Source organism: Astatotilapia calliptera, chromosome 19, assembly GCF_964374335.1.
Source record: "Astatotilapia calliptera chromosome 19, fAstCal68.1, whole genome shotgun sequence".
NCBI lineage: Eukaryota > Metazoa > Chordata > Actinopteri > Cichliformes > Cichlidae > Astatotilapia > Astatotilapia calliptera.
Window position 1 is genome coordinate 28,873,143 of NC_137440.1, and position 21,777 is coordinate 28,894,919.

The following is a 21,777-nucleotide window of genomic DNA, read 5'->3' on the forward strand; positions in this document are numbered from 1 at the left end:
TTTCTATTTTTCAGGCCATTCTCTGTAACACTAAAGGTGGTTGCGTGGCATAATCGCAGCAGATGAGCAGTTTCTCAAACCGACCAATGAGTCAAGGTCATGCATTGAGCTACTGCCAAGTGATTGGCTGGTTAGATATTTGTGTTAACAAGCAGTTGAGCAAGTGTATCTAATGAAATGACCAGTGAGTATATACTGTGTATATTAAATGACACAAACGTGTCTATAAACCTATACAGTAGGCCAGTGGCAACCCTGGGGGCATTTTTGGGAAAACCAGCACTACTGTACATTTCATTTATCCGTGTTTCTACAAAAACATGAAGAAATATTTCAATAAATCCATGACATGGCAGCGCATGGTTTGACTCGGCATGGCATGTGTCCAGGACTTATCAATCCTCAGCTCCTTTTGCCCCAGCAGGAAGCCCCCCCACCCCCACCCTCCCCAAACCCATGGTCACTCTAAGAAAAAAGTAATTTTTACATGTTGAGAGTTCAGCTAAAAGCAAAGTAAACTATCTTCAAATCAAGAATTCTGAGTTTAATTGTTTGTTGACTCCAAATTCAATGAATGTGTAGACAAATAACCGAGGTGGCAGTACATACAGCGTTATTTTAAATACACTACAGGTGCTGACTCTGATACTGGTTCTTTCTGAACGCGTCATGTCGTCCTCTTTCTTCCAGCCAGGCCAATGATCGCCACCCTGCCGTTACGGCCCACAGTAAACAACGGGACCGTCTTACCAAAGAAAGGCAGCGGGACTCTGCCATCCCCATCTGGATCTGGATCCAGGAAGGACACCAGCGCGCCAGCCAACAAGACGTAAGGAAACCCAGTATGACTGTAAATGTATTTGAGCATTTTTTTCCTCTGCTCTTCTTTGTCTGTTCATTATAATCGATTTTAAGGAGGCTATCGGCATTTCTGGAAACCTTTTGCTTCCTTAGAGCAACTTGAAGGTGTGGACTGTCAGAGTCAGCAGATTTTGTCTTGTTTTTCTACAAAATCCCAAGCGTCATTAAAACCGCTGGAATGATTTATTGTTCTTCACCCCAGAAGTTTTATGTGTCTCGACATTTCTTCCCTCATGTCTGCCTGTGCCACGCCAGGTCATTTCAACCATAAATCGTCACATTTCTGGCTTTTTATCATCCACACACATTGACATTTAACAGCCCTGATAAAGGGAGACGAAGCATTTTCATCATCTGCTGCTCTGTGTTCTTTGTGCGTCCGTGCGTTTACAGGTGAATATGGAGTGCAGGTTATCAATCTTGCCTGCCAGCATAACAATCGCCTTTCCCCATTCTCTGATGACATTAACTAAATCAGATGAAGCTTGGCACACAGCAGGGGCCTGCTCCAGTCCACGCAAATGTTAACTCTGCTTCTCCGCCTCTCTTTTAGAAGTATTAAACTCAGGAGCTCAAGCTTTGACACTGAAAATATCTTTTTTTAAATGTATATTTCATTATATATATATCCAACCCTGAATAGTCATAGTTTTAGGGTTGTCTAGTTCCAGGCTTGGCATCGTGACATGAAACAGCACTTTCTTAGTTGAAGGATGATGAGTGGCACTGGAGACTAATGATTAGCCCAACTGTTTTTACTTGTTATGTTGGCATGGCTGTGAATCAGTGTTATGGGTCTCTTGCTACTTGTTAGGGAAAATCAAATCCATCTTCCCTGTGGAGGCAACGTCAGGCTAAAGATGGAAATAGAGTGAACGCTGATAACACAATAGCAGCAAATCTTATACCCCTTAAAGTCTTTAGTTTTTAGTTGTATTCCAAGATAGAGTTATTTCTCATCAGATATCTCTTCCGTGTAGTCTCCTGTATTGTGCTGGGTCCTTCCCATCTTTTTCCTGTCTTCATTGTCTGTCTCTGATTATATGTCGTTTCCCACTGTGATGCATTCTGTTTATGTCTCATTCACCTATGTTGTTATGTCCTGCCACTCTGTCCAGTTTCTCCTCCCTGTCTCGTTCCTCCAGAATTCTCTATCTGCCCCTCAGGTGAGACTATCACCACGTTACAGTATGCTGTAGATTTATACAGCGCTTAACTGATCTAACACATGCTTAACTTGATCTCCAGTTTTTAAAATTGCTCACTAAATTATATGAATTTTTTTTTTATTCGGTGTGATTAATCATATGTTTTTTAAGTCTTTGGTGCAGTGTGTGTGTTATTTGCTGTGCCTGTGTGGGATTACTTAAACTGCAGACTGATCACAATCCCATCAGCACTGGTGTACACAGAACAGCCTTCAAAGCCCTGTGGTCCAATTACTGTGATTCCTCATGGGATAACGCGGCAAACAACGGTGTCTCTCTTTCTCTCACTCTTCTTTCCATCCTGTTCTCTTCTTTAATGAACAAACACACACAGAAGTTATCCCAGAAGGGATAACAGCCACCGGCCAGTTTTAGAATTTGAATAGACTTTCCTCCCATAGGGTGGATTAGGTGACTCGGCCTGCTGGTCATTGGATTGCTGATGGAGCCTTTTTATTGTTGTGAATGGGCAGGCTGCCGGCACCACCAATATGCAGATTTACAGAGGTCTGTGCAAATGCTGTGGTTATTATAATCACAGAGGAGTAAACACAGTAAAACTCTGAGGAAACGGCACTGTGCGGTTTTGTAAAAAGTTGTTTCTTTCTTCTTCCCAACTTTTATTGGACCTGATGTCCTCAACTTTCCTGTTTTGCTGTTAGTGAGGTAGCAGTGTTTGCTAAGCAGGCCCAATGATCAGTGGTTCTTCACACTGGGCTGCAAGGACCCTCTGCAGGTTAACAACCGATAACCATTCTCAAGGTGTAACAAACCTCTACTGCTGCTGAACAGTTTGACCTCCTAGTGAATGGAGATGGCGTGAGTAAATGAACATCTCTATTCATGCTACCATTATAAAGGTGTCCCTGGATGATGTCCTTGCCTGAAAGGGGTGCATGGCCCCAAAAAGTTTGAGCTTTAATAATCTTCTAAGAAAGATGCTTCGAGTCCTGAAAGGTGTTCTTAATCTCCTCAAACAACTTTGCTCATACTGCTTACTTGTAATCAGTAATACTAATATTACATAATATTCACACACTCTGATAGGAGCATCTCAGGGTTCAGTATTTTACCTAAGGATACTTCAGCATCCAGGCTGGAGGCTCAAACCACCAACCTTTCAATTAGTGCACAGCCGCTCTACATCCTGAGCCACAGCCAGGAGGTAGAGCGGGGATAAAGCTATTCTAGTACTTAAGTTGTGTAGTAATGCAGCAAAAGCAGCAACAAGCAGGGTTTATTTATGTAATGAATTAATCCAGAATTAAATTAATCTGTATTACTTAGTATTTAGCCGTCTGCCAGCTTTGCCCTATTTGTGAGTGGCCGGTTGTCTCTAGGTGCCAGACGGGGACAAATCTGAGCTGATTAAGGGGGGGAAAATGTATACATCTGGATGAAAACTTTACCAGATGGCATTTTCAGAAAAAGCAGCATCCGGTAAGTTTTGTGACCTATTTCTTGTGACTTTGTCTTCCATCCTTTTAATCACAGCACTGTGAGGAGAGCCAATTCTAATGAACAAATGGGGACACTCAATCGGAAAGATTCAGGTGACTCCAAGGGCAACCGAACCCGAGCCGGATCCACCGGAAGCAACTCCAGCGGCAAAAGGAGTGACAGGTTAGGCAGAACCGGCAGTGAATCAGTTTTTCTCCATTCGGCGCCACATGGAAGCTAAGATGTATAACAATGTTTGTGTTTTGCAAACCAGAAACTACAAGGTTTTTCTTATAAGGCTCTTTCAAATTAAAACATACAGTAGCGATGGTTTACCCAAAGTTGGGGTGCTGATTGACAGCTGTCTGTTTACTCGTTTACTTTGCAGCAAACAGAGGGACCCAGTGTTCAATGCAGGTAAGAAGCATCTCCTTTATGGCTGTCTGGCCTTGATGACTATGGGTTTCCAAGCTATGGTCCAACTCATTGAGAGCCATTACATAAAAGATGCTCAGTGGTTCTCTGTGTCAGTCAGAGGTCAATGCATTTTTTTAGAAATCCTGTTAAAATACAGAATTATGTATTCACTTTTTTGTTTATCCCTAAAAGGAAGCAGTGCAAGAGATGCCTTGAACTGTTTTCTGTACCCAGTCGACCACTGACGGCTAACACACAATGCTTTGTCTTAGTGTTCATTTTCTCCATTATTTCCTCCCTCACAAGTAACAAGCATCCTACATCCTCATCTTCAAATTGCCATTTGTCTTTTTTTTTTTTTTGTAATAAGTTCTTCCTGCTTCTTATGTTAAACTGAACTTTTGGTTGCACTGCTAAACAGTTTGTCATTTATACTCAGTTAAAAAAGCAGATCCTAATATTGTCCAGTGAGCTGATAAACTTCCTCTGCTTTTGTTGAAGAGATTCAAATGCATAAATATATCAATAGCAAGCCTTCAGGGGCTTTTCCAAGTAAATCAGAACTTTACAGGAAACTTTTTAAGGGTTTGTCTTTGAGGCCACAAATAATGATATAAAGTACACTCCTGGGTAAACTGTTATAGCTAATTGCATTGGCATTTGCTATAGTAACTTTCTAGCTAATTAAATTAGCGGCCAGGTGATTTCCATAAAACGATATAAACGTTTTTAATAGCGGAAGGAGTGCAAGGTTAATATGACTCACGTAATATGTGATATTAGTGCAGCAATGAGAAAAAGTACGGTGGCCCTGAAAGGTCAAATGTGTAACTTAAGAAAACACCAGCAAAAATTCTGCAAAAGTACACAAAATAAAATAGAAAAACCTTACAAAAAACTAAACAAAACTCACAAAACAGAACGTGTTTTGGGGGGACAATAATGTGACGGAACACCAGCGGAAGTGACATGCTAACAGTTAACGGCTAAAAGCAAACAAGCATCTACAGAATTATATGAGTTATGAGACTAAAACAGTCAGCCCCTTGTATCTTTTTCCTCCTCACAACACTGAGGCGTCTTCCGCTTCTTTTAAGTTTGTCTCAGGGCGATTCTTCCCATGTTTTGGTTTCTGTCACTTATGCAGCCGTTCCGTCATGGTAATGCTTCCCCCAAGAACACAAGTTTTCGGTTTTCTTTACTTCCATTGTGGGTCTTTTTTTGGATTTTTTTTTCTTATCTGCATTTCTGTTGTGTTTTGTGTACTTTAGCAGCATTTTTTTTATTTGCTGGTGTTTTCTTAAATCGTAGTGCATTTGACCTCTCTGAGTTACTGTAAATTTTAAAAAGTTAAAAACATACAAGCATCTAACAGCTGAAAAATTCCTCTCAAGAAAATCCTTCAATCTGATGCTTTGAATCTTTTTGAATCATGCACCTCACAAGTGAACCAGGTCTTACACGGTGTATCCTTTGAACAAAATCCAGAAAGCACATTGTAACAAGACAATGGGACTGAATATAAAATTAGATGAGTATTGATCAGAATTTCCATATCCAGCATGCTATTGATTTCTGCCTAAATTGCACCGCTGCGTTTCATCTGGTTCCATATTTACTCGGCTCGATCTACAGAACGAGACAAAGCTTTACCAGGTTTCTGTCTGTGTTATGAAAAGATAAAACAGCGTGCAGCTTACTGATCCACCACATGTCACAAACTGCCTTAAATATTCAGAAGTTTAAGGCCATAGTTTAAAAAAAAAAGAGAAACAGCAATTTACGACACAAAAAATGATCGAATGAGCCAGTCAATATTCCCGCTAATTTATTTCACTTATGTCATGCTCTGATGATTTAGGCTAATTGATCATAGGCAGCTTGATAGGCATAACCTATCACTATGTGACAATAAACCAATGTGAGCAATAATTGCAGTCTTAGCTTTTATCTCATGCTTGCCTGCAGGACATGAACGTAAAATGGTACATTTGATATTCAGTAAAAAATAGTCTTTGTCCTCACATTAAACTAATCTAACAAAATAGACATTTTTCTTTGTTTTTAGCTTAACAAGGACTAAAAGGGTTAGTAGATGGGGGTCAGGTGGGGGCTTTAATTTAATTATTCACTTACAGTGTAGGAGCAGAGGGTGGAGCACCAGGAAACGAGCATTGATTCTTTTGGCCATTTAAGGAAAGTAGCCATTAGGAATGAGGCTGATTCATTAAGAACATTACGGAGAGAAGCTGCTGTTCATTAAAACCAGTAAACAGGAAGTTCACTCATATTAGGACAGACCAGGAAGTGAGGAAGCGATGCCACGCCTCACCTGGTGCTTGTGTGTCTCTCTGTGACCTTTACAAGGAATGCGACGTGTGACCCACTGCAAAGGTAGGCCACTCACCCCCGTCCCCTAATACACATCCGCTCCCAGTTATCCACAGCTCTCTGGACACTGCAGACAATTTGTTCTGATCTCTGAACACATATCACTTTTGCTCTAAGCCTCAAAAGCTATTTTACTCTTCTGGATAAAATATGGAGTATAACTCTGAAATTTCAACTCATAGTTTTGTTCACCTCCAACTTTTAGGTATCTAAAACTTTCGCAGTACACAGAAAGCTGTCCAGACAGGGGCGGGAGTGGGTTCACAAAAACTGTGTGAACATAGCCTTCCCTGGATTAATTAACATAAAAACGCCCACACCTCCTACCTAACCTCCACCGAGTGCTGCATCAGAGTGGGATTGCAGTGTTTGCAGTTTACTTATTATTCAGCTGTGGGCGAAGCTGCCGCCTTACCACAGTTGTGCCTTTTTGCTCACAGCCTCACTTTCGCTCACAGGCATTTAGTCTCTGTCACCATAGTAACCACACAAAGATTTCTGACACTTGCTGCCTCGCAGTCGCTTTGAGTTTTTCTGCAAACTCTTTAAATCCTCTGTTCTCAGATCCTTCGCTTCAGTTCAGAGCATGTAGATTTGCCACTGCTTATTACCTCCCCACCCTCAAAGTGAATATTTGCATTACAAACACACTGAGTATCTGATTTTGGGTAGTTCCTATTGAAGTCTGTTTGATTTTTTTTTTTCAGCTTGTAGTTTTCTCACACAGCCTGACGAGTGTGAGTGTGTGTTTGGGTGTGTGTACGTGTGTGTTTGTGTGTGTGTGGTCCCCTTCAGATGAGTGTTTGAACAAAACTGACCAAAGTGAAAGCCAAGCCCACTTCTTTAAAGATATATTGGTGTTTGCACAGCCTTGTTACAGGGGAATGTAATCTTTAAAACAAACAATGAGATGATTGTGAACATTTTGTTGCTAAAAGCATCTGGTTCCAACGTTTCAGGCTAGTGACTTCTTAAAATGAAGTCGTGTGTGTGTGTGTGTGTGTGTGTGTGTGTGTGTGTGTGTGTGTGTGTGTGTGTGTGTGTGTGTGTGTGTGTGTGTGTGTGTAGCCTCTTGTCGCAGACTGGACGTATTTGTGTTTTTGAGAAGTTAACCCCCAAAAAGGTCTTGTTTACCCCCTAAACCTTTCATGTTAATGTTTTAATTAAAATAAAACCTGAAAAAAACAACACTGAAGTTAGACTTTCAGTCCAATTTGATTAATCGGAAATTCAGCAATAAAGCTTTTTTTTAAATGTAATTAAGAGATTATAGCCCCATAAAATATAGCAGTTATAAAATATATGGTCTTTTTTTGTAACACCATTTTCTTTATTTTGCAATCTCTTCCAAAGGCTGTAAATTATGATCTCCATTTATAGTAAAATAGAGGATAATGCAGGGAATGCTTTTAGGGCGTGGCTACCCGCAATTGTGCTATGTCTTAGTTTTTTAAACCAGAAATGATACCCAAGGCACAAATCTGACTGAGAAACCCAGATGGCCAGAACCAGTATTGTCAACTCAAAGCATTAATATGCAAACCAGTTGACAACCATGACTGCTGCCATCATTTATATACAGTTTATGTAAAGGCTCCAAAACAAGGTTTCGAATGACTGAGGGGGAGATCTTATATGAGACCAACTAAAAATGACAAATTTAATTTGCATTGCTCAACAGATACTAAATTACTACTTTTCTAAATATATCCCAGTCTTCAACAATATGCTGGCTTAAATTGGGAATAATTTCCATAGTTTCCCTGTGTCCTACCAGTTTCATAATTCTTGTACTTAATGTAAAAAAAACTTCATGTGTCTAACTTCTTGCATTTCTTGATCCTGCTTTGTCCCTATTTTGCCCTCTTCATCTGTCCGGCCCTGACAACCTCTATTGCCCCGCTTCATCAACAACTCCCCTGCTCTTTCTCCTTATCTATGTTATAGTCACAGTACAGATTTACCTCAGCCGCTCTACAAAGTTGACTGGGAAAGGCAGCGTCCCTGCAGCTTCAGGGGTAACAACCCGTTCAGCCGCCAACACACAACAAACCTCAGAAATCAGCAGGGCCAAAAAAGGCAACTCTGCTAAGGTTTCAGTGGCCAGAACGACCCCGAATTTTAGCATCCAGTTGAGGAAGACCGGGAGCCTGTCATCCTACTCTCCCCTTAATACACCCAGCTACCGCAGCCCTATTAAATCCCCCAGCCAGTACTTCCAGATTTGTTATTAGCAAACATAAGCAAGCTTATCTAGAGAGGACAGCATGTTTTATGTCTAAAGTAATAAAGGAAGATTCATGATTTTAAACCTGATCTTTCCCTTTAAAAACAACACAAGGAAAGAATCAGAGAAAAAGCAGCAAAATGAGTACAAAAACCTTTAAAGCCATCAATTTGATCCATTAGTCAACCTTTCTGATTATCTGTTAACATTAAAGTTTATTTTGTTCATTTTGGTTTCCTTCTGCATGGTTTATTTTGCATGTTTTAAAATGATTTCTCAGTGTTTCCTCTTCTAAGCCTCAATCTGTTTTTTTTTTCTTTTCACTGCTTCTTGTGTCTGCGTTTCATGTTGGTCAATCTCTGCTGTGAGCTGAATATTCCTGAGTTGTGAAGATTTTTAACAAAGTGTTTGCAGTTTTATTTTGTGCTGCTTCTTGTCATATATGTGTTTTGAAATGGCCAATAAAAGTCCGTTAAAAAGCTGTTTGTCTTCCCAAGCTCTGTCATTTTTTGATCATCTCACATCACTTCATCCTCTCGTCTTGTCTTACACTCAGTATTATCACCCTTGTCATTCACACCATAATGGATGTATTAAGTAGCAGTGCTGTGTGTGCTTCTGTTTTGCCGTATAGTAAAAAAAATGACACTGTAAGTGATTTAATTCCACCCAGGATTCAGGGGTTCTGTGTTTGTGCATCTAAACATTATCTCACCAATTATTCTTGTTGCCTTTTCTAGAGGAGGGTTATGTGAAAATGTATTTGAAAGGACGCCCCGTCACCATGTACATGCCCAAAGACCAAGTGGACAGCTACTGCCTGGAGGCAAGAGCAGAGCTACCTAGCAACAAACTCAAGCTGGACTGGGTGTATCCTTTTACTGCAACCTATTTGCCAAATACCGGAGGCAGGGAGCTTGTGTGAGAGCATTTTGACATGTTTTGAACAGAAAAAGTTCAAGTATAATCCCACTTTCTGATTTGGAAAGTTTCTCAAAGTAATCATCTGAGGAAATCCACATTGTGATGTAGTTGTGGGAGTTAAGAGGAGGAAGGCGCGAGCCTGTCTTTTTGCTTTCCCTGCTTGTCAGAGCAGATCTGTTCAGATGTTCATTTTCACCGGATTGTGCTGCCGCTGTCGGAGCCGGGCTCATCGCTCTGCGGCCTGGAGTCAGTAATAACCTGCGCACAGCTGGCAGGCTAAAGCACGGCCAGTCAGCAGCTCCTCTTGTGCTGTTTTATTTTTACTTTGTGTCACTGCGGTTTTATTTCTTTGCTTCTTTTGTTCGTTGATGAAGGAGTGAATATAGCTGGTTGTTAAGCCTGTCACAAACCCAGAGGCAAAACAGAAAATGATCAAATCTGATAAGGAAAGCACAAACAACAAACACACCGACAGAAATACAAACGTGGGCCGTGCATTTTGGATATGATGAATTACCCATTTTTAAAATGGACCTATATAGCTTTTGGTTGTTTTCTTTTGCAGTGAAGAATGTCCACATTAAACATGCCGAAAGTGTAATTCAACAATAATATGAATAGAGCAGCATGTAATGCTTTAAAAAGCTCTAAACGCTTGGTTTCAGACCGTTTTCCTTGGATCTACATGATGTCAAAGAGACTGAAATCTTTAATGCAGTCATCTCAGCCTTAGAAGCCCCTCCCACCCACTGTTCAAGTGTTCTGTTTGCAAGTGGCAGCCAATCAGAAGAAAGGCGAGATTAGCTCACTCAGTGGATGAAATGAAAAGAATGAAGACAAAGGATTCCTTTTCACTATGAATCATGCAAAGCTAATTTTATAGTCTATTATTTTTGCTTCTCCTGATCTCAGTTTTAATCCACACAGTTTAAATTTATGAATGCTACACAAATGAAAGCACATAGCTGTTTGTGATTAAAGAAAACAGAGCAAAACATGTGTTATAGACCCATTTAGGGTTTTCCTTTCTTTCATTCCTTGACCGCTTTCTTGTTCAGCTATGGCTACCGTGGTCGAGACTGTCGCTCCAACCTTTACTTGCTCCCCACTGGAGAAACGGTGTATTTCATCGCCTCCGTGGTCGTCCTGTTTAACGTGGACGAGCGGTTGCAGAGACACTACACTGGACACACAGACGACATCAAATGGTAAGAGACGTCAGCAGCCCAGATCGAGTCTTTAATCTCGCTCTCATCTCTTTGCTCCTTTTGTATCTCCTATCCCTGAAAAATACACAACTGACTCATGTAACTACAGCAGGCGAAGTAACAGGTGCACTCAAGTGTTGCATTCAGGCACAAGGCTGAAAGTATATTTGTAGGAAAGCTCGGAGTGCAGTGAGAGTAACCTTGAGCAGTCACTGCCATGATTATGTTATCACACGCTGAGGTTAATAAAAGTTCATCTTATTAATCACCAGTTTGGATTACAGATCAGAGGATGAATCAGAGAGATTCTCGCTCCTTTTAAGACAAAGTGTTTGAACTTCCTGCGAGTGGTGCTGCACCGCCAAAGCCCCCAAAGGAATTCATCTTAATATGTTTAATTTCCCTCCACAGTTTGACGCAGACAGCGTGTGGTAGCTACAGCGAATATCATATTCATATCTTTAAAAATCTCACTCACCAAAAGCGGCCTTTCATGTCCTGGGAGCACATGGCTCATCTTTATTCAAACGGTCCTTTGATGTCAAAAAGCCTGTTTTCACGTCTACTTTTCACATCTTTCTCTCCACCAGCCTGGCTGTCCACCCTGATAAAATCACCATAGCAACTGGGCAGGTGGCGGGCACCTCCTCAGACGGAAAAGTAAGTAAGATCTGCTCCTTATGTTTTATCAAGTTATCTGTTATCATTTTTGATTTATTGTGTTTGGCTGTAAATTCTATTTTCTTGAAGGAACAGATTTACCTAATTCTGGCAGAGAGTTCCTGCATCCAGCGGTCACTTTTTTAGGTACACCTTACTCTTACAGAGTTGGACCCCTTTTTTCCTTCCAAACTGCTTTAATTGTCTATGGAAACATTTCTCAAAGATGTTGGTTCATGTTGACATGATAACATCACACAGATGCTGCAGAAATGTTGGAGCACAGCCATGATGCAACCTAAACAGCCTTTGGGTTGTGGTGGAGATCTGGTGGCTGTGGAGAGCATTTGTGAGCAGTGAACTCATCGCCGTGTTCAAGAAACTAGCGTAACCCTGGCTGATTAGATATTTGCATTAATAAGCAGCTGAGCTGTATCTAATAAAGTGGCCAGCGAGTGCATTTTTCTCAGTGAATTTGCTTCTTCAAGCCGTACGTCACATCAAACTGATGTGTTGTGCCGATGGTTGTGTGCACTCCCTGTCTGGCAGCAGCTGGCTCCTCACGTTCGTGTGTGGGACTCCGTCAGCCTCAACACCCTCCATGTTCTGGGCACCGGCTTCTTTGACAGAGCGCTCGTCTGCTTGGCTTTCTCCAAGTCGGTGAGGAAACCCCCTCTGACACACTTAAATAAATAAATTAGTGACTTCATAAATTAATTACAGTGTCACAAACTGCATGAACTGATGTATAAATTGTGACATAAGTTCATATTTTGTTTAAATTTCTTTTGTTTTTTATTAACCTTGGTTTCCCATTTAGTTTGTTCTATATTTAATTAATTCTTCATTTCTACTGCAAGGACAGGCGCTGTCATTCACAGCAGGTCGGAGGTTAACTTCACCTCTGTTGGTTTATCAGTGCCAAGCTCACAATATATAGTTCAAGCACTCAGATAATCTAGTAAAAATTAATACTGTCAGTAAATTAGTCTTAAATTATTCATTGGCTACATTAATTTTTAATATGTTTTTATTACATTTAATGAATTGATCATTTATTTATTGAGTCCATTTATTACTTTATTCATTTTTTATTTTGACAGTTCCAGTTCTCTGTAAAATTAACCTCTTTATTTTCAAAACACTTTTAATGTCAGAACGGAGGAAACACACTTTGTGTCGTCGACGACTCCAACGACCACGTCCTCTCTGTGTGGGACTGGCAGAAAGAGGACAGACTGGCTGAAGTTAAGGTATCTGCACATGTATTGTGTGATTTCTTTGTGTTTGTGTTTGGGTGTGATTGCCTCAGTAGGCTCAGTGTTTAATGTTTCTCCTGAGCTTCATTCTTTCTTTTCTTTTTTTTCCCACGTGTTTTGGCTCAGTGCTCCAACGAGTCGGTGTTTGCTGCGGACTTTCACCCCACAGACAGCAACATCGTGGTGACGTGTGGCAAGTCCCATCTATATTTCTGGAACCTGGAGAAAGGCATGCTGGTCAAGAAGCAGGGACTGTTTGAGGTAGGACTGTTCCTCACATGTTAGGAAGCATATTCACATCTAGAGTCATGACAGTATGTAACGTCATGAGTTGTTGCGTTGCTATATATAGAAATTTGGGGGTAGCTGAGCAAAATTCAGTTCATGTATGTTCTTGTGTTTACTGCAGAAACAAGAGAAGCCCAAGTTTGTGTTGTGCGTGACCTTCGCGGAAAATGGAGACGCTATAACCGGAGACTCGAGTGGGAACATCCTGGTGTGGGGAAAAGGTACTTGACTGTTTCACGCTCGCCTGTGAAAAGGATCATGTCTGTAGGGTGTACACAGTGAGTGAGTCTGCAGAGAAAGAGAGCGTACCACGGCTGAAAATAGGGGTGTGGTCAAAAATAGAAAAAGCTGTGTGCTTTCACAGAAGAAGTGTGCGTCAGAAGCACAACGAAAAAATGGACAATAATGATTCTGTCTGCGAAGGATTTTGTGGTTATAAGCTCGAAGATGCATCACTGTGGTGGTGGAATCAGGAGACTAGGAGTCAAAGATGTGTCTCAATCTGAACTGTTTTATATAAAAGGAAAAAAAGGTGCAGGAGATGTGCAGTCTTACAGTTTTATACCCTCATCACACCATCTGTCTCTGTCAGTTTATCTTCCCTCTGCGTACAGTCGACCTTTACGCCCTTCTCTGTCCCATCTTCATTGTGCAGGCACTAATCGCATCAGCCACGTCATCCAAGGAGCTCACGAAGGCAGCATCTTTGCTCTGTGCATGCTGAGGAACGGCACTCTGGTGTCTGGGGGGAAAGACCGCAGGCTCATTTCCTGGGACAGCAGCTACCAGCAGACACAAACGGTGGAGGTGAGAAAGCATAAACGCTCTGAGGCAAATGCAAAGTTTATAAATTACACATAATTTTACAGATGGGGTACACTAGTCATGCTGTTAAGCATTTGACAGAATCCTTGGGTTTTTAATGCTTAGTTGCTCAGCTCTATAGCTCTTAATGATGCACCAGAAGCACACACTGTTAAGATGTATTAATAAAATGTTAAGCTGAATATCAAGCACCTTCCTCCAAGTAGGTCTCAGTCTGGAATATTAGCCAGAATTTGCATGCATGCCTGAGGCGGCTGACTATGCATTCTGAATACTGCATCTTATTATAAATATTACAGAGGATAAGATGGATTTGTGCTTTCAAAGAGATTCACAGGCATTTATAGCAATGACACTCGGGGTTCACATTGACTGTATTATTATTATAAATTAGCTTGTCTTGCCTGAGGCAGCTGTTAGGTTCCAGGTGAAGCGGTGCTGTGCATGATCGCTGCTTTTTCTCTACAGGTGCCTGAGTTGTTTGGTCCCATCCGGACTATAGCAGAGGGCAGAGGGGAGAGTGTGCTCATCGGGACCACAAAGAACTTTGTTTTGAAAGGCAGTTTGGATGGAGAGTTCATGCCCATTACACAGGTACATGCAGCAGTCAGGTTTATCTCTACATTGGCTGTCCAATAGGAGGGTTCCTTCTTCTTCCTTTCCTTAGAACCTACTACTAGCTCATCTCAAGTTCATGCAGATGAAAATCAAATTTTAATGAATAAATGAATGTGTTTGATTAAGTTACAACAGGATGTGTTCAAATGCTTTGCACAACCCCAAAACAGTAGTTTGCTGATTAGTTTTATCAGCTTTGTTTCTTTCTCTTTCTTTCTCTTCTTTTCTGCAGGGTCACACTGATGAGTTGTGGGGTTTAGCCATCCATCCCTGGAAACCTCAGTTCCTGACCTGTGGGTATGACAGGCAGGTCTGTCTGTGGGACTCAAGCTCCCATCAGCTGATCTGGTCCAAGAGCCTGGAAGTAAGTTTAGGCAACACTGGCCCCTGGGGTCAGTCACTGGAATTACACAGCAAACATATGAAGATCATTTTTATGTCTATTAGAATAAACAGGACATCAAGTAGCAAAAGTGCATGTACAAATTTACAGCAAAGCTATCAGCATAACATTATTTATACTTTATATAAATTTGGATTATTTGAATTATTGATCACATTAAAGATTCCCTCCAAATACATTTCATAACACAATTCAGTAAAAAATAAATCTTCTTTTTCTATTGCATCTATTTCTTCTCTCTTGCTAAAGAAATCAATTTATATGTGTGATCCCAGTCATACGAGTGAGATGTGAAGTGCTTAACTGATTCCGATTTTGATTAGCATGATGGTATACATCTTCTACATGACTGAGATCATCATTTTCAATGTCTGCGCACTGTAGACTACAAAAGTAGAGCTCACAAAATCATGCTCATATGTACCAAACGCATCTTAAATTTAAGGCAAGCAGTGAAACCAGGAGATAAACGTAAAAGCTGCACACAAGTGAATCTGCATAGTGAGGTAACAATAATCAAAACCCATTAATGAGTGAAGGGGTGGACTTTAAATGTCATATTCTTTCTTCTTCTCACAGGATGCTGCACAGTCAGCAGGTTTCCATCCTTCTGGAGCTGTGGTTGCTGTAGGAACCCAGACGGGCAGGTATAGACACCATCACCAAAAAGCATTTAGTGCCAATGCGCTTGGTTAAGAGATACAGCCTTTACTTTACAGCTAAAAAAAAAGTATTTGTAAGATTTTGATTGGTTCTGTCATCAATCCTGCAGGTGGCTGGTACTGGACACAGACTCTAAGGATTTAGTCACAATGCACACAGATGGGAATGAGCAGCTGTCGGTTATGCGCTATGGGCCAGGTATGGTGTTAATCTCATGTTTGTGTATTAATGTTAGGAAAATTAAGAAGACTACACAGAAGACTTGTATGTGTTGTAGTTTATGTTGATTGAAGAGAGCTAAAACTGCCAAAATCAAAACAAAAGAAGTCATATACTCATGAGCCACTTTATTAGGTACACCTCTCTTCGACCCCATTTTGCCTCCAGAACAGGCTTAATTGTTTGCGGCATCGATTCAACAATGAGCTGGAAACATACTGACATGATAGCAAATATCACGTTCCATCCTGTCCCAAAGGTGCTCTACTTCATTGAGAGCTGGTGACTGTGGAGGCCGTTTGAATACGGTGAACTCAAAGCCAGTTTGAGTGTTGTGACATGGCACATTGTCTTGCAGCTATCAGACGATGGGTTCACTGTGGTCATAAAGGGATGGACATGGTCATTTGTGGAGTTTAAACAATGATCACTTGGTACTAAAGGATGCCAAGAAAATATCCCCAGTACTATTACACCAGAATCAGCCTGAACCAAAAATACAGGGCAGGGTGGATCCCTGCTGTTATATTGTTTATGTGAAATCCGCTTAAGCTTAAAGCAGTCTGGCCATTCTTCTCTGACCTTTGGCATCAAAAATGCACTTTCGCCCAGAGAACTGCTGCTCGCTGGATATTTTCTCCTTTTCCAACCATTCTCTGTAAACCCTGGAGATGGTTGTGTGGGAAAATCCCACGTCAGCAGTTTCGAAACACTCCTGCCTGGCACCAACAGTCACATAAATCACCCTTCTTCTCCAGTCTGGTGCTCAGATTGAACTTCAGCAGTCTTGACCATGTCTACATGCCTAAATGACTGAGATGCTGCCATGTGATTGGCTAATTATAGCCTTCTTGTTAACAAGAAGTGGAACAGGTGTACCTAATGAAGTGATCAGTGAGTGTATATGAATTACCAAGTAATATTGTTATAAAAACCAAAAGGTTAATACAACCAGCTAACTGCGCTAACACGTTGACGCCGTGCAGCCCCGCACGGGGTGATCGGCGTTAACTCGCTAACGGAGATTTGCTGCATTAATGCAGTTAAACGTCATTTTAACGAGATTAACGCTACCAGCACTAATATATACATTCAAAAATTACATTAGATTATTTAGTTTTAAATGAATTTTGCAAATATCTGATATTGTGCCAAGAGTGTGAGAATGCTTTGATCCATATTTTCCTATATTAGGTAATGAACATCTGCTATACCTGCAGCATCAGATGTATCGCCTGCCTCCTCACAGTGGATATCCATCTACAACAGTCTAGTTAATTATTTGCCATTTGCAAACCTGTTTTTTAATTTATATTTCATTTTATGACCTCTAATGTTCCTCTTTTCTTCATCTTATATAGATGGTAACTTCCTGGCCATCGGATCCCACGACAACTACATCTATATCTACGCTGTGGCAGAAAATGGGAGGAAGTACAGTCGAGTGGGGAAGTGCTCGGTGAGCACCTGTATTTATAATCCCCCTCATCCTTTATTTCAAGTTCCTTTCTGCTTCACCTTTATCTTTAGCTCCCTCCTCAGTTCTGCATTTCAGTGCTTTCTGGATGTGTGTTTACAGAGAACCGGCAAAGTCATAAATAACAACCCCCAGAGTCATACCCTGCTGAGACTATGCATCAACATTTCTAGGATTATTTATAGTTCTTGGATACCCATACTGACTCCACTCTGAAAATACTGTGAAGTGTGTGTTGCTGTGTGTGTCTGAGATGCATTTTTAAACTTTTCTAACTTCTCCCAGGGTCACTCCAGTTTCATCACTCATCTGGACTGGTCTGTGGACTCTCAGTACCTGGTATCAAATTCCGGCGACTATGAGATACTGTACTGTAAGTCACTTATCCTCAGGTTTCCTTTAGGATTGATATAATCCTTAAAAATGCCACGAAATCTAGTAAAGTTGGCCTAAAATGATTTTTCCCCTTTCATGCATTCATGAAACTAGTCACTGTGCAAAACTGTGTTCACAACCTGCTCTGAGGTAGCAGGAGAGCACAAACTTGGTTGTGCATTTGAGCAATCTTACGGTAGTTAGTTTCGTAAGATGTTGAGTGTAAAGTTTTCAGTCACAGTAATTTGGAGTTGGCATGCCCAACAGCACCCATTCTAAGCCACGCTAAGACCTGTTTTGTATTTGCTTTGTATTTGTTTCCTCAGGGATCCCATCAGTGTGTAAACAGGTGGTCAGCGTGGAGACAACCAGAGATATTGAGTGGGCCACCCACACCTGCACTCTGGGCTTCCAGGTCTTTGGTAAGTGGCGGATCCTTTGATCTCCCTCTTTACGTGTATGTTGGTGTTTAATTGTGCATTCAGTAGACATTTCCGCCGCCCTCTGCTTCCCCAGGCCTGTGGCCCGACGGCTCAGACGGCACCGACATCAACGCCGTGTGCAGATCCAACGATAAGAGCCTCCTGGTTACCGGAGACGACTTTGGGAAGGTCCACCTCTTCTCATACCCCTGCTCACAGTTCAGGGTGAGATGCTGCTCACGGTGATGTTAAGCAGGATATTCGGCTCAGTATCGAAAAACAGTGTTGTTTTTGTTTCTTTCCAGGCTCCCAGCCATGTTTACGGTGGCCACAGCAGTCACGTGACCAATGTAACCTTCCTGTATGATGACAGCTACCTGGTGTCGACAGGTGGGAAGGACATGAGCGTGATGCAGTGGAGGATAGTCTGAGCGAGCACAGAAATGGATACTGTCCAGCTTCTCGCTGCTGCTGCTGCTGCTGCTGCGGCTGAAGCAAAGTGAACCAAACTGCACTAAACTGAACCAAACCAAACTGAAACGAACTCATACGCTAACACAGATGTGGATCTGAATTAACTGAAGTGGTTTTGATTGAAGAGAAACTTTTTGACCTGAGGTTTCCTTTCCCCGATCCACACACAGATCCTAACTGCGACAAACTGTCGGGGGTCTGACATGCGCCTGCTTGAAAGACAAAAATCCTCTTATTTCCCCCTTTCTCTGTCTCCGCACTACATGTAAAAAGAAAAGAAATCTCCCCCTCGCGTACTGTAGCCTTGCACCCAGCGACATTAAACAAAACAAATCAAACGGATCAATGCGAAAACCAAAGGCCCTGTCTGACCCGATGGGTGCGTTTTTACAGTTTGGCTTCACTGTCCTTGTGTAGTACACACTCCTGCCACCAGATAATGGACTGAAGAGGTTTGTTTTGCTGCCTTTCAGAGCCCCTCCAGACTGAACTGGAGATCCGAGAACACTGCAACAAAAACTGTGCACAGAAAGAAATACAGTGTGATTTTTTTCTAATTGTCAAACTTTTATTTTGTATTTAACAACTCAGGAAAGCACTAGTGAAGCAAGGCCCTTCCCCGTTTTGTTAACACTGTCACATCAGAAAGAGTCTCTGAAAAAACATCTCACTAAAATATCCAAACGTCTCATTAACGGTTAATATTAGATCCAACTTTTGTTCAGCTTTGTTGGTTTTGTGGGACTGAGGAGGATACTGTGAGTGAGGAGGTTGTTACCCACTATTTAAAACCAGAAGGATCTAATAAGAAATTTATTTGAACATATTCAAATTGTTTGCGCTTCCATCTCTTTACACAGGACCCCTTTCCTATTATTTATTGATTGTGCGTAAAATCCTTCACTGCCAGCTTGATTTCCTTTGACCCTTTTTCCTGCAATAAATCTCTGTTTAGATCGGTAGATGTACTAAAAAGCTTGAAACTGATCTGAGGACGTTGTGGGTGAAATATACACTATTTTGGTTTGCTAGGTTTCTCTGACTTTTGCCTGGAGTGCAAGGAGAATCAAAATGAAGCGTATGCTGAGGTTTTCAGTGATGTGAAGCCCTTTCAAATCTGTGTCTTTCCACTTTTTATTGTACCTACATCAGTTTATGAAGGGGAAGAATGAGACCATTACACTGTAACTGTCTGATGTGCTTCTCAGCTGTGCGCCATCAGTCACTGGCAAGGTATTTAACAGAACTGTTGAGATGTTTTTTGGGGTTTTTTTCTATAATGCACTGCTTCTGCCTGATTTAAAAAAAAAAAATACAGCAGGTCTATTAAGCTAATTAACATTTAGCACTTACTGGAGCTTTTCATAAACCAATGTCTGCTCTCAGGCTTTAAAGCTGTCTGCCATCCGATCAGTGGTACGATGTGTAGCATGTCACACTCCTTATGGTTAACAGAAAAGCCAAATGAGCACACGTGCATGAGTAAATGGGACTTTTTTTTACGTGATAATTGGTTGGGGTTTAGCTGATTTTAGTGTGAACATAGCTGCTGCTGTTATGAGGCACACTGAGGTGGTTTAAAAATCCTGAAGGCTGGCTGATTGTTTTATCGGTTTATGTCCTTTTATCAGGAAAATTTCAGATCTTTTAACAACAGTGATTTAAAGCTGCCACTCTACAGAGTGAATGTAACATTTATTTGTCTTACCACTTTAACACTTGGGGCTGCAAAATACCATTGAACATTAAAATCTCTCTGGAAGTAAATGATGAAATACAAATGATCTTTTGTCTTATATTTTTCACTTTTCTCTTTTTTATTTGTTTAATTCTTTCTTTGACATGTGGCTTTTGTTTTATTGAAAATTCTAACAAAGGAAATCCACTCACAGGGACTATAGAGTGGAAATTGAAATCTGCTAGTCGTAAAAACAAAAAACAAAAAAAATGACAACAACATTTCACTCTAAAGCAGAATACAACATTTGTAGTACCTGTAGACGCCCTGGAGGGCTAAAATTGCCCAAATCAAAAATAAATAAAAAAATAAAAATAATAATAATAATAATAATAATTATATATATATATATATATATATATATATATATATATATATATATATATATATATATATATATAAATAAAAGGTGGAATTAAATGCAACATAAAATAATTAATACATAAATTAATAATTAATAATTGGATAATAAATTCAATGCTAATATAAATGTAACTGGTACATGTACAAGCTCCAGTATTCTTTGTTGTGTTTTGCTATAGGTCACGAAAAGAAAATGAGACAATCCCTTTTAAGGTCTTCTAAGTATAGAAATGGAAAAAATCATTCATTGTAGCCCATTGGTAGGTGGTTGCTGAGCAACCTCATGATATCATAATGCATAATGCACGGTTGAAGTTTTGTGGAGGTAAACAGGATGCCACTGTCGTAAAATTAAAAAGGACAGTGTGCTTTAATAAGGCATTGTGCGTGCATAAATTCTTAAAACATCATTTTAGCCCACTGAAAGGTGGTTGCTAGACAACGTGACAATATCATTAGATCTGATATAGATAAGAACCTTCAGGGATCTAATGCTGTGTCCACACTGGAAGCACTTCACAGCAGCGTGATAACTTCAGGCAACTACGGGAGAAATAAACACTGGGGATGCAAAGTGAGCGGAACCTCACATAAGTTTTTCTCAACTTGTGAGTGATTGAAGAGACTACCAGTGAGGATTCTCTTGACTAACATATGACCTGATGACTTGGTAGTAAACTTGGTAGTAGTACATTAAGACAATTATTTTCCACCACACCAGCCAAGCACCTCAGTTCTCTATAGCAACTATTCGAGGGAGTAATTTCTGTTAAGAGCCTGAGGTTAGTTAGAAAGAACAAAGCTGACCTCATAAAATAGTTGGAAAAAATTCAATAGAAATTAATAAAAGAAATGTAAAAAGCAAAAAAATATTTTAAGAAAATAATCATGTAAATGCAATGATGCAGGGCTGAGATAGATTGTGGTCGCCCGACCAGAGGACGTCGGGCTAGCGATTTTGCGAGCCCTGATGCGTAAATCAATAAATAGAATGTAAAATCAAATTGGAAGACGAATAAATAGAGGTTTAATTAAACGGTAAAGAAATACACAAGCAAATCAAAATAAATATAAATATTTGTGTGTGTGTGTGTGTGTGTGTGTGTGTGTGTGTGTGTGTGTGTGTGTGTGTGTGTGTGTGTGTGTGTGTGTGTGTGTTTACTAACAATCATTTGTTTAGTTAGCTTTATTTTTGGCTCATGTGGTCCTCCATACATTAGGGGGCTAGACCAGACTACTTGTTTGCCTGCTGAGACTCTGACGGGTGGGGTACTTAGGGGGCGTCAGTTCCCTGCATGTGTGCGTCTTGGCCGCAGG

General features: G+C 40.7%; 1 protein-coding gene and 1 long non-coding RNA gene across 10 annotated transcripts in view; both read left to right on the top strand.

Annotated features, from left to right (window-relative positions):
• Positions 1–20,140, top strand: part of eml1 (EMAP like 1) — a 53,195-nt gene extending 33,055 nt beyond the window's left edge. For 3 of the 7 annotated variants that reach the window (XM_080293796.1, XM_026151056.2, XM_080293795.1), the window contains exons 3-24: positions 691–829; positions 1,980–2,027; positions 3,564–3,692; positions 3,898–3,926; positions 6,294–6,320; positions 9,285–9,414; positions 10,527–10,676; positions 11,267–11,336; positions 11,886–11,996; positions 12,494–12,589; positions 12,722–12,856; positions 13,005–13,104; positions 13,539–13,690; positions 14,177–14,302; positions 14,559–14,690; positions 15,309–15,376; positions 15,502–15,590; positions 16,973–17,070; positions 17,374–17,461; positions 17,790–17,885; positions 17,980–18,110; positions 18,191–20,140. In XM_080293796.1, coding sequence (XP_080149922.1) covers positions 691–829; positions 1,980–2,027; positions 3,564–3,692; positions 3,898–3,926; positions 6,294–6,320; positions 9,285–9,414; positions 10,527–10,676; positions 11,267–11,336; positions 11,886–11,996; positions 12,494–12,589; positions 12,722–12,856; positions 13,005–13,104; positions 13,539–13,690; positions 14,177–14,302; positions 14,559–14,690; positions 15,309–15,376; positions 15,502–15,590; positions 16,973–17,070; positions 17,374–17,461; positions 17,790–17,885; positions 17,980–18,110; positions 18,191–18,316 — 2,270 coding nt within the window. In that variant the 3' untranslated portion in view covers positions 18,317–20,140. The remainder of the gene's footprint in view (positions 1–690; positions 830–1,979; positions 2,028–3,563; positions 3,693–3,897; positions 3,927–6,293; positions 6,321–9,284; positions 9,415–10,526; positions 10,677–11,266; positions 11,337–11,885; positions 11,997–12,493; positions 12,590–12,721; positions 12,857–13,004; positions 13,105–13,538; positions 13,691–14,176; positions 14,303–14,558; positions 14,691–15,308; positions 15,377–15,501; positions 15,591–16,972; positions 17,071–17,373; positions 17,462–17,789; positions 17,886–17,979; positions 18,111–18,190) is intronic. The other 4 variants (XM_080293793.1, XM_080293794.1, XM_080293797.1 and 1 more) reach the window with 4 other exon arrangements.
• LOC145422420 (uncharacterized) lies at positions 6,327–9,026 on the top strand. Of its 3 annotated transcripts, none has more exons than XR_013903706.1 (2): positions 6,327–7,351; positions 7,386–9,026. It is a non-coding gene; the product is annotated as an uncharacterized LOC145422420 (long non-coding RNA). The 3 variants fall into 3 exon arrangements; XR_013903705.1 differs by having other exon boundaries at positions 6,327–7,347; XR_013903707.1 differs by having other exon boundaries at positions 6,327–7,343.
• Positions 20,141–21,777: the final 1,637 nt, after the last annotated feature.